The sequence below is a fragment of the Chamaea fasciata genome, unplaced genomic scaffold (assembly GCF_029207755.1).
Source record: "Chamaea fasciata isolate MVZ Bird 193981 ecotype frontalis unplaced genomic scaffold, bChaFas1.0.hap1 SCAF_11, whole genome shotgun sequence".
Classification (NCBI taxonomy): domain Eukaryota; kingdom Metazoa; phylum Chordata; class Aves; order Passeriformes; family Sylviidae; genus Chamaea; species Chamaea fasciata.
In genome coordinates, this window is record NW_027094096.1 from 17,285,053 (window position 1) to 17,297,312 (window position 12,260).

Here is a 12,260-nt window from a genome sequence, read left to right on the forward strand (position 1 = left end):
TGGTTTAACAAAGAATAACCTAAAAGTGTGACCACTCCGTGCAGCTGGTCTTGGGTCAGGCTGAGCCCTTGGTCCTGCTCCAGGCACTCAGAGGTTTGGGAGGAGAGGGCTGGTTTGTGTGCCTCTGCAGGGCAACGGGACCTTGGCTTGTGTGGGAAACCCAGCCCAGGGACCACAGTGTTGGCACAAGTGGTCAGGAGGTGTGAGAGTTCCTGGAAGAAGAAGTGAGAGTTTTTTCTGTATGTATAATTTGCTAGAATGAAAATAAATCAGAAAACAACACTCACACACACCAAAGAAAAAACCATATCAAAGAAACCAGTGCAGCTTTCCCCAGTGAAACAAATTCCAAACCACCAGTGGGAAAACACTGGCTGGGTCAATCTGCCACTAGCCAGTCTTCTGGGATTACATAAACTTCATAAAAAAAGCTCACTTCTTTCTTTGTACTATATTTTTAATGAAACATTTTAGTTCAGGTCCACTTTGAAATTAAAAGAGGATTCTTGAAACAAACAAAAAAAAGCATTATGATTCACTTTGAGAACATCTAAATGACCCACTTGGGCATCACCCCAGTCCTCATTCTTTCCCTTAACCCAGACAATGTCCTGGAGCCCTGTTTGATGCCAACTCCAAAGCCTTGTTGTCCCCACAGGTTGCCCCTCCCCATCTCCAGCAGTGCCACCAGTTGGGATAATGCTCAGGTGGGGGGTGAGTGTGTGGCACTGGGACTGGGCTCTCTCCAAATGGGTCCCAGGAGCCATCAGATATGGAGATGACTGCTGCCAGCAGGAGCTGGTGTCACCCTGGCTGTCACACAGGTGTCACCCAGGAAAATCTGTGCCTTGCCTTCCCTTCTACAGCCTCGTCCAATGCAACAACAGCATGTCCAAATGCTATTCCTCACAGGTGCTCTGCTGTGGCCTGGCACACCTCAAATGTCACTGGTGTTGTGCAAGGCAGAGGAACTTGGCTTTTCCATGCCCAAGCAGCACCTGCCACCCAAGAGCACTTATCTAGAAATCCAGAGCTCTGCCCACAGTGCCAAAAAGGCACCTAGTGCCTCCAAATTTCAGTCTAATGGCTCAGACCTAAGAAATACAGGTGATGGGTGCTGCAGAGAAGGAGGGGCAGGGCTACAGATTCATCTGCTTTGCTGGAGGCAGGGCTGGGGAGGGATGGCAGGGATATGCTGCTGGCAGAGTCTGCTGGAGTGAATAAAAACATTCAGGTTTCTCTTTTTCATGTTTCATTCTCAGCAAAGTGGTTGCGGCTGCTCACGTGAAACCTGTTCTTGCTGGGTGCTGGAAAGAGGCAAAGGGAATGTGTGTGGAGTAAGACTTTTTAAAAGAAATATGCTTTCAGATGGATTTTGTCCTTCCTGCTGCTTTTCTGCTTTCCCAGGGCGAATCTGAAGAGTTGAAAACTTGGGTTTGTACTAAAGTTTTCTATGTAATGATGAAAAAAAATCAAAAACAATTCTGCTTCATTTTCAGGTTCATCCTTGAAACAGGAGCTGGTGCCCAGGATGTGTTTATCCCAGGCATCAGAAGCCCCAGACCTGACAGGATTTGAGCCTTTAATGATTATCAGAGGTAAAGCTTCGTGCAGCCATCACATCCCAGGCCTGCAGTGCTCTCATGCAGTTGGGATGTGCATCTTTTTCCCACAAAGGGGAAGGTAGAGGGTTATTTGAGCCAAAACCCTGCACAGCTGAATGGAATTGTCTGGGAAGTCCTGTACTTGCGGCCTTACAGCTTTCCTGCAGGGAAGCAGCCAACAGAGGGGTGGGAAGCTGGGAGCATGGCTGGCAGTGCTCCCTGCCCCAGGCTGCCAGGAGCCCTCCTTACCCTGCAGCAGTACCACTTGCACGAAGGAGCAGCACAGCCCTCAGGCTGCACCACGGCCAGCCCTGTGCCTGGCTGGATGTGCTGGTGCCAGGGCATCCACAGAGCCCCGAGAGACTGTCACACACCCACAGCTGCTGGGTGCCCTGGAATGGCAGCAGACACCCTAGGGGTATGGTTTGGGATTTACTGCAGCTCTCCATGAGTGGATGCTGCCATCCCTGTCCTCATCACGGTCCCAGGACAAATTGCAAGGATGAAATGGTTGTTGTGCACTCAGGGCTTTCGTGTTCACATCCCTTCGTGCCTCTTCGTGCAAGGACCATTCTCCAGTGGGGTCTTCCTCCACTGTGAGCCCCTCTGTGCAGAGTGGGGTGAATTCCCAGCCATGGGCTGGCGTGCACTTACCATCCCTTGTGCTGCAGGGATGAGGTGGGTCCTTCTCACAGCCTGTTCTGGTCAAGCTGATGCTCAGTGAATCTCATGGTCATGATTTTCTTGGGGCCACGAGTGCAGCAAATACAAACTTTCCTATAGGCACTGGGAACAGGCAAAAAAGGAATCAGGGAAGGTATGCATGGACTTTTGGTGGTGATAAGGACATGGGATGCTGTACAGCCGGTGCAGCCTGTTTGGGCAATGTTTCCTGGGGAGCTTTCACAGCCCCCAGGACACAGAGCTGCCGGGCACCTGGGAAAGCGATAAGCTGAGATAAAGAGAAACAGATCTGGAGAAAACACTGCAATCTTCCTCCCCAAACTGAGCTGGATGTGGAGTATTCCTGGTGCTCTTTGAGTAGCAGAGATTGTGTGGGTGCCTCCCTATGTCCAGTCTTGGAAAGAAGAGCCTTTCCCATGAGAAGTTCAGTGTGTACAGGGGGTTGTGAGAGCTGTGGAAGACCCTGACCCTCATCACTCATGAAAAATGCAGAGGAACTGTTCAGAAAGGGACTGGGATATCTCTGCTGGACAGGAAAGGAAACATTGCAAATTTCCTGCAGGTTTCCCAGCCTGGCTTCATGGTGGACACGAGCAGCTGGTGGGACTGGGAGGGTGACAAAAAAGGGAGATATCAGAAATTACCGGGACTGATTTTTATGGCTGAAAAACACAACTGAAATGTTACATTAAAAAGGAAAGGAAGGTCTTTAATCTACTTAATGGGCAATGGGATGTCCCGTGCTGATAGGGCTGTAGCAGGAACGCTGGTGAAACTGTATGCGAACCAGGGCTGAAGGAACGGTTTGGAAGGACACCTCAGCTGCCTGTGATGCTATTGGAAATTTGACCCATGAGAGGTCCCAGCATGCCGAGCAGCCACCTTCCTGCTGCAGCAACTTCCCTCAACTCCCTACACCCCCAGGTGAGCTGTGGGTCCCAGGAAATGTGTGAGTCCTGGACAGAGGACTGGTAGATGCCTGGTGAGACTGGGGTCCTGGGCAGAGTACTGGCCCTTGATAAGGTGTGGAAACTGAATGCGATGTGCGTCGTGGGGGAAGGGTGGGTCCCAGGAGAGGTGGGGATCCCAGGAGGAGCATTAAAGACTCTGGGACAGAGCTAGTGCTAAACCCCCCACTCCCAGATGCTGGTGAGTGTCCCATCAGCAGCGGGCAGGATCTTCAGGGAGACGTGTGGGGTGTCACCCTTACTCCTTGCCCTGGGAACACTGGGGAGGTGTCCGTCTGCTGGGGCGGGCGGGGGGGGCGGGCCAGAGGGGCAGGGCAAGAGTTAACCTACCTGCTCTGCCATCCATCTCCAGGCTCCACCTCGGAGAGAGAGGGGAGGGAAAAGAGAAAAAGTAGGGGGGAAAAAAATAAGAAAAAAGAAGCGGAGGAGGAAGAGCGCAGAGAGAAGCGCCCGGACCGCGGGCAGCCCGGCCAGCAGCGGAGCGGCCGCACCGTCCCACTCCCAGCATGTTCCAGTGGTGAGTGATCTCCAGGGAGCGCGGAGCCCGAGCCCCGCTCCTGCCCCGCTCCCGCCCCGCTCCCGCGCCGAATCCCGGTATCCCTAGCTCCGCTGTCCCGTGTCCTCCGTTCCCGCTGCCCGGCACCGCCATCCCGACGCTGCGTCCGGCCCGGAGCTGCGGGACTCCGAGGTCCCCTCCCCACCGGGTCCCTCTCGAGAGTCCCCTCGGGGGTGGCGGGCCGGGGAAGGGCAGCTCTGGTGGGGAGGATGGGCATGGCGAAGCGACTAAGGACGGAGTTTGTGATTTGTCCCCTGTCCGTCTGTCCCCATCCCAGGAGCCACCCTCCCGCCACCGCGGCTCTGCGGGGCTCCCAGGCGGGGTCTCCCTGGCCGCGGTACCCCGGGAAAGGCTCACTGGGGGTCCTCTCCCGACACAAATTTCTCTCCATCCCGGGGCACCGCAGCTCCGGCCCGGCGGGAGGAAGGATGGGGGCAACGGGCAGGGGCGGCGGGTTGGTACCCCCAGTCCCTGGGGGTGCTTTTCCCAGCTTTTCCCTGAAAAGAGCTGATTTGTGCGGTGGGGCCGGGGACAGCAGGGCCTCCAGCCCTGCCCGGTGGGGTGTCTGTCCCACGGCAGCGCCAGTTTGGGGGCAGATGCCCTCGCCGGGGGCAACACCCGAGGTTTCGGCTCTTGCCTCTTCCCCAGAAGCGTGTTTTTACCACCTTGTACTTAAACCAGACGACTTTTATGAGGAGGAGACCCGTCTCCGGGCACTCCCGTGGCGAGCTGCGGCCACACTTGGTGCTTACACCCATCTATTGCACAGGTTATTTCTGGGGACATTTGGGTGCTTTCTGCCCAGCATCTGCCCCTTTATAAGATCCCCTCTCCAAAACCTTGGCATTGCCAACAGACAGGACTCTGTACTGGCGGTGCCTCCAGTGACTGGGTCTAATTGAGAGGCCAGAAAAAAACCATATCACAAAAATAGATGGCGCTGGCGGTTCAAAGAGGTTTTCACGCGAGTCTAAAGTGAATGGGATAGGGATAGAAAGTCCCTGTTTCCCGGGGCCTCATCTGCCCTCGAGCATCAACACCTGAAAGGGCTACTGCCCACCTCTAATTTGAAATTCATGTTTAACTGCCTGGTGGCGCAGCCGCCTCACAGGGGAAGCTTTTGAAGTTTCCTTGGTGGATAAAAGGGAAGCGGACATTGCGCGTTAAGACCTTTTCAAAGCTCTCTTGATGGTACCAACATTAGCAGTTGGGGCAGACATACCCGGCTGCCACCGATGGGAGCACCCCCCTGTGGCTGCCACCCCTGGACCCTGCAGTGCTGGGCGTCCTCAGCTCTTGGGGACACTGTGGGGACTAGCTGGGGGCTGTGCCCCACAGAAGGGTCCTGGGGCTTGGCAGGGTGATTTCTCTGCGATAGCAACAAACCCAAAGCACCTCCCTTGCCAATGCATCCCCAGAAAGCAGTACTTCCCATCTGAGGAGACCACAGAGCAGAAAGACTCATGATCCAAAAAGATGCACAAACAACTGTTGCTCTTTTGCCTCCCAAATCCTTGGCTTGATATGGGAATTGTCTGCAGTTGTGGCTCAGGGTTCTCCTGGTCTCTGTCGCTTTCCTGGCAGTGCAGGGACAGGGTTTCTGCAGGGCAGAGGTCACTGTGGGGCTCCTGGTTTCTGCTGGACCTGGTGGGACCCCGTGGTTTGCAGTCAGATCAGTAGGAAAAATCCCAAATAGGTTCTTGTAACAAAGCAGGAATTACACGGGTGAGAACTGGGAAACAAGGTCCACTGAAGGAAGTTTCTGTGCGGCTGTGCAACACCTCACTGACAAACACACCCAGGCCACACGACACTCCATGTTTTAATAAAAGCTGGAATTGTCCCCTCAGGTCTAGGTCAGAACATTCTGTCTGGACCCAAGAAGAGTAATGGGGGTCAGTGCACCCATGCAGCTCCTCTCAGTTAGGCAGATTCTGTCAAGGCTGGGACCACCTGTGCCAGTTAGTGAGAGCCCTACCTAAGCAAATTTTTAGTTTTTATCAGTAATTTCCTGCCATTTGGCTTCTGGGGAACCTTTAGGCATCCTTCAGGCTGGGTATTTTATTGCTTGTTCAGTGGAAGGGAGTGTAAGAAAGTGGTGGGACAGGACTGGATGGGATGGGCTTGATGCAAATGAAATTACTATACAGGGTCGACAGGAGTTACTTCTGCAGCAGTGCTGGGTATGGATGAGAGGTTTGAAACATTGTTTGGCTGTGCTTGGAGCAAAGTTGCATTGGAACTGAAGGGTTTGTGAGTATAAGTTCAAAGCTGTGCAGGCAGGGCTGGAGAGGGTTAAGGGAATGGTGAGATCTAATCAGAACTGCTCCCTCATCAGTCTCAGATGAGTGGCCACATATAAAATGGGATGAGGAATATCTATCCATTTACCCGTAATTACTTATTTCCACGCTTGCTCCCACAGTCCACACTAGTGATCACAGTTTTCCCACGACAACGTTGGGCTCAAAAGTTCTTTGTGCTTCAGGGTGAAGCCAAAGAGAGGAGCTCCTGAAAGCTCCTGGTTTCTGTCTGGGATTCCTGCATTTCAGGGTGAGTGGAATCCTGGATCACACTGTTGTCTCCTGCCCTGGGGAATCTGATGACCTATGTGGTGTCGCACCAAGCATGTGTTTTGGTGCAGCCTGAGGCCGAAAACTCCAGCAGCTTCACGGTGGTTCTGATCACAATCCAGTCCCCGGGTCTAGGAAAGTTTCATGATTTTGGGGTTGGGGTTTTTTTTGTTTTTTTTTGTTTTGTTTTGGTTTGGTTTGGTTTTCTTGTCTATCTGGAAAATACTTGGGTTAAATGTTTCAGGTTTCAGCCCCAAGCTCCTTCTCTGGACTGTCCTGAAGTGAAGGTGCCATCTGCCTACTAGAGATGATTCTGGTTCTTTCTGGCTCTTGACAGGAGCAGGAGGCTGAGGGCTGTCCTCAGTGGTGTCACCTAGGCTGAGATGTGCTTCTGACATTCAGGGGTGTCCCAAGACCTGTGCTATGTCTGTTTCTGTCAGCTCCACAACCCAGTGGCAAGTAAAAGGGGCTCAGGGACTACCAAGCACCTTCTGTCAGAGCAGACAGAGATGGGGCTGCCCTTGGGAAGCTGTTGGGAGTGGAGACGAGGAGCTCAGCTGCCATCCTCCCATGCCCAGTGCTCATCTGCACAAGGGAGATGGCCCAAGGTGGTGGGAACACACGGGACTGAGGCAGGAGAGAGCTGGTGCAGATGTGCAAGCTGTAGAGCAAAGCTGAGCGCTCAGGAGCTACATTGTGCAGCTGGGCAGAGAGGGCAGTCCCCCTCCTCTGTGGCAGTGGGATCAGAAACCCACCTTTAGCTCTGTGGAAAAGCAGGCTGGGGAGGAACTGCGCATCAGTGATCTCCAAGTGCAGTATTCCCGCAGAGCCAAGGACCTCAGGAGGATCCAGCTCAAGCCTGTCATGAGCTCCACCCAGGGTTTGTCCCATGAGCCAGCAGCTTCCCAAGGCTGTAGGTCTGCAGCAGAGGAAAGCAGCAGGATGGCCCCAGGAAAATACGGGTTTTATCTACTCATGCCCTGAACACCCTGGACATGCAGACACCTGACCTGTCACAGGCTAAGAAAATCTGCCCACCCAATCTGCCCTGCATTGGCTGCTCCCTAACACCAGAAAGGAAGCAATGGGACCCAAGAGCTGCCAAAACACCCAGCAGTGCCCTCAGAAACACTGGTTCCCAAAGTGGTTGTAGGGTTAGGGATGTCTTTTTCCCACTGAACTGTGAAATTTGACTCAAATGGCTTTTTTTTTTTTTTTTTTTTTTTTTTTTTTTTTTTTTTTTTTTTTTTTTTTTTTTTTTTTTGTCCTGATAAGCCATTCTGAAATGAAACAGCAATGTTGACTCTTGTGGTCTTCCCAGCTCTGGTTTCTCAATGCTGTGTTTACCTGTAATGCCAGTCTAGGCCATAGATAGTATGTCTCTCTTGGAGCTAAGGCTCCAGTGGAAAATGTAATTCCCTCTTTTTCTTGTCCTAAACTGCAATTTTCAGATGGCTGAAACAGCAATTTCCGTTGGGACTTTCTTCTGAAACAGCTGCCTTGCTGAAACTCTCACCCTGACTTGTCTCTCTCTCTCAGTCCATTTTCATCTTCCCTGTGAACCCTTCCCTGAACCTAGCAGTGGCGTGGGTTATCAGATGACACTGCAGCCACCCCCACATACCTTGTGCCTGTCCCTACAGTAAAGAGTGGCCCCAGGGCCACCCCACAAGCAGGATACAGCTGGGAAGAGTATGCATGGAGGCGTCCCACAGCTCTTCCCACGAGGTTTTTGCTCCTAAAAAGGTGATGGAACACAGATTATGAGCATCCCATGACCTCTAAAGGAAGTGCTTTTGCAGACAAGCTTCTTGAAGCTGTAGTTTCTTCTCCTTAACTCCTTGTCTCTTCCCTTTAGGAAGAAGAATATCTACAAAACAGTTTGTCTCTCCTTCTTGCTGATCATTACAGTGACAGTGCTGCAGCGCGGAATGGCCCCAAACCAGTTCATGCAGGGCCAGCAGCACAAAGAACTGTCCCTTTCAGAGCCCTTGAAATCACAGAAGAGAGACAACACCTTCTCCATCAGCAGCACTTTCTGGAAGACCAAGAAGGAGAAAGCTCCTGTGAGGGAGGAGAGCATGATGGCAAAGCAAACAAAATCCTGGGATGTCACCACTACCAACTGCTCAGCCAACCAGAACTTCAGCAAGGTGGACTGGTTCAAAGGGCTGGAGCGCAACTTCCAGCAGTTCCTGCTCTATCGGCACTGCCGCTACTTCCCCATGCTGATCAACCACCCAGAGAAGTGCAGCGGGGATGTCTACCTGCTCATCGTGGTCAAGTCCATCATCACGCAGCACGACCGCCGCGAAGCCATCCGGAGGACCTGGGGCCAGGAGAAGGAGGTGGAGGGCAAGAGGATCAGGACGCTGTTCTTGCTGGGCACCGCATCCAAGGAGGAGGAGAGAGCCAACCACCAGAAACTGCTAGATTATGAGAACCACATCTATGGGGACATCTTGCAGTGGGATTTCCTGGACAGTTTCTTCAACCTCACCCTAAAAGAGGTCCATTTCCTGAAGTGGGTCGACATCTACTGTGACAACGTCCACTTCATCTTCAAGGGCGACGACGATGTGTTTGTGAGTCCCAGCAATATCCTGGAGTTCCTGGAGGACAAGAAGGAGGGAGAAGACCTCTTTGTGGGGGATGTCCTTCACAAGGCCAGGCCGATCCGTAAGAAGGAGAACAAGTACTACATCCCCAGTGCTCTCTACAACAAAAACATCTACCCACCCTATGCAGGGGGTGGAGGCTTCATTATGGATGGAGCCCTGGCCAAGAGGCTGCATAAGGCCTCAGAGACACTGGAGCTGTACCCCATCGATGATGTCTTCCTAGGGATGTGCTTGGAGGTCCTTAGAGTGTCACCTGTTGGGCACGAGGGCTTCAAAACTTTTGGCATTGTGAAAAACAAGAACAGCAAGATGAACAAGGAGCCATGTTTTTACCGGAGTATGTTGGTGGTTCATAAACTGCTGCCTCCAGAGTTGCTCCGCATGTGGGACTTGGTCCACAGTAACTTGACATGCTCAAGAAAACTCAATGTCCTTTAGCTCCATCTCTCTGGAGCACTGGGACTGTAGGAGCTGGGACAACTGATCCCAGCTCTGGGATGAGGTGAGCCTCTGCTGGTGGCACACAAGTCCTTCAGGGGCACTGCCCTCTGGGGTGAGGAGGGCAGAGACGCTGTGTTCATGGACAGGGTTTGCGATACTGTTTGTTCCTGTACTGTATTGTGGTTCATGTATCTCCAGCTGGGTTGGGGGTTGCTGAGAATGAGAAAAAAAAACCCAACAAAACACAAGTCTAGCACAAAATGGAGAGAGGGCAAAGAGGTTTGTGCTCTGCTTTAGGTACTTCCTCCACAGCAGCATGATGAGTGGAGGGATGGAGGGAGGCAGGGAGGGATGTGGCACTGGCATTTTTTGGAGATGTTCAGGCTCTGGTTATCCAGGGAAGCTGCTTCAAGGGAGTTCAGCCAATTACAAGTGCATTGGCCCCTCCCAACTCAAAAATCATGGGATTTTATTTGTTATCTCAAATTTCTCCTCCACTCAAGGTTTTGGTAACACTGACCCTGTGTACATCGGGTTCACCCCCACCAAAGTCCTCTGTGTCCCCATGTGCAGCTGGGGAAAGGGGCTCTTCTTCGAGGCTGGCCCTCAACAGCCCTGAGTCCCCATTAGGGTTTCAGCCTGGCAGTCAGGAGCCTGGAGTCCTTGTCCCTGTCAGAGGGTCCCAGGCAACGGTGACTCCCAGCACCAGCGTGGGCTGTGCTTGGCTGCCCAGCCCCTCTGCAGCCTTACTGCACGTGTCCTCAGAGGAATGCACCCAGCTGAAATTCCTCAGGGATTTGTTCCTCCTGGCAGGAAAGAGACTAGGCCAGCTGCCCTTGCCTGTGGCCAGTGAAGTAGTGGAGAAAACTGGTGGCCCTCCTTGGAGTGCCCCAGGGATTTGTCACTTCTGGGACTCTACTTCCTGGGATCCTAGAGGGTGCTGTGGGGACACGCTCTCCATGCTGCACAGCTGCCCTCGTGGCTTTGCCTTACAGGGGACAACAGCCCCAAAGGCCCTGTGTGTGGCTGATTCGGGTTCAGAGCCCTGTTTGTCAGCAACTGCAGTGCTCCAGGGTAAGTTGGAAACATTGGCTCTGCTCTGCCATGAGGAGCAGGGTCCAAGGGGACAAAGTGTAGGAAAGCTGGTGTTTCACATATCTGCTTCTCTCAGGGTTGTTGCAGTGTTTATTCTACAGGCTGAGATGCAGGAGCATGACAGAGAATGGTGTCACAAGACACGGCCTTTTTTCTTAGGGCTGAAAGGGCCACGAGCTCTGGAGGGGAGCCCTGGGTTGGCTGCTTTGGTGGAAGCCACCCAACCGAGAGACATGTGGCCACACAAGGGCCACGGATGCTCTCCAGCCACTGACTGCAGGCATGAGCAAAGCCACAGGAATGTGTAAAGCCGCACACGCTCACACACGTGCTCCCAGGCACAGGGTCTGCACACACAGATGTCCCTGTGTGTAGGGCTGGCATGCCAGATGTCCCTGCAGGGGGTGGACACACACAGCCACATCCATGGCCCTGACCACGCACAGCGAAACATGGGCACATATGCCCTTACTCCCTCTCCCTCTCTGGTGCCAGACATTAAAAGGAAAAGGGGTTTTTTTACTACCTCAAAGGTCCCCCTGTGCAGTGCCTTTTTTTTCCCCTTTCTCTCTTTTCCTTAATGTGTTTCGGAAACTGACCTGTTTCATTTATTCCAAGTGTATTCCCCAGGTTAAAAAAAACAAACTAAAAAAGGGCATAAACCAGTGAAAAAGGGCACCAACATGCCAAGCCACATGACTCTCAAAATGGCCCTGCTCAGATGAGATGCAGATTTGAAGAAGAGGAAGATAAAGAGCCAGTGCTGCCCAAGGCTCAGGTGGTGGTGACACTGTGAAACTGGACGTACAATGCACCGGGTGCCTGGAGCAGCAGGGCAGAGTCCTGAGGGCATTTTTGGTACCTACTGGGCTTAGGCAGCACACAACTCTTTCCTTTTCTCCTCCTCTCCCTCCTTCCAACAGGAGTGAGTTTAGAAACACTTTCCAAATTGATACCTCCATAATTTATGTCAGGTACAGTACTTTAGGCTGTACATTTATCCTGAATGCAGGGTCAGCTCTCGCTCTCAGTAGCGATGTGTATGGTGAGCCAGGGCTGTGTGCAGACATCTCTCAGTGTTGTTCTTCACCTGGTGGGACCTGTACAGAGAAACCTTGGAGAGTTTGGTCAATATTATAGTTTCTAAATAAAGGTTAAAAGAAGAAGAAAAAAATCCTACAAGCCTTCACCTCGTTTAATTGCTAGTGAGTTTCTGCTGGGAATGAAACCTGGCATGGGGCTACAGTGACAAAACTACTCCTTGGAGTGGGCATCTGGACACTGTAGCTGCCCTGTTCCAGTTTGGCACAACTTCCTTGTGGAGCCTGCAATGGTAACAAGGCTGGTGGGTATTTTCTCTCTTTCAGGCACTCCCCCACCTCAATTTCAAACTAAGCTCCACATCCTCGTGGTGCCCTGCAGGAAAGAGCTTCTCATGTCAACCTCTGTGGCAAAAGCCATCTCAGCAGGGTTGGAAACGCACTGGTTTTGTTGAGCGCTCTCTCCTTGTGCAGAAGGAGATGGGCACCTCCGGTCCCTGTTACCCTCCCCACAGCAGGACCTTGCTCACTTCCACAGCCAAAGCACCACCATGGGTTAACACAACCTCTGGTCATGAGGTTTGAACCTGGCTGGGGTGAAGAGAAGGAAAGCCTCAGGTGAACCGCTGGGTCTCACCTTGGCGTTTGGGCACCAGGGGGCTCAGTTTCCAGGGCTGG

The 12,260-nt window shown here is 52.6% G+C and overlaps 1 protein-coding gene across 2 annotated transcripts; it reads left to right on the forward strand.

Annotated features, from left to right (window-relative positions):
* Positions 1–1,541: 1,541 nt before the first annotated feature.
* B3GNT7 (UDP-GlcNAc:betaGal beta-1,3-N-acetylglucosaminyltransferase 7) lies at positions 1,542–11,702 on the forward strand. 2 transcript variants are annotated; one of them, XM_066193429.1, is made up of 3 exons: positions 1,542–1,598; positions 3,609–3,773; positions 8,244–11,702. In XM_066193429.1, exons 2-3 carry the CDS (start codon positions 3,763–3,765, stop codon positions 9,442–9,444), a joined length of 1,212 nt encoding a protein of 403 aa, XP_066049526.1. In that variant the 5' UTR covers positions 1,542–1,598; positions 3,609–3,762; the 3' UTR covers positions 9,445–11,702. The 2 variants fall into 2 exon arrangements, with proteins under 2 accessions (XP_066049526.1, XP_066049525.1); XM_066193428.1 differs by lacking the exon at positions 1,542–1,598 and adding an exon at positions 3,090–3,212.
* Positions 11,703–12,260: the final 558 nt, after the last annotated feature.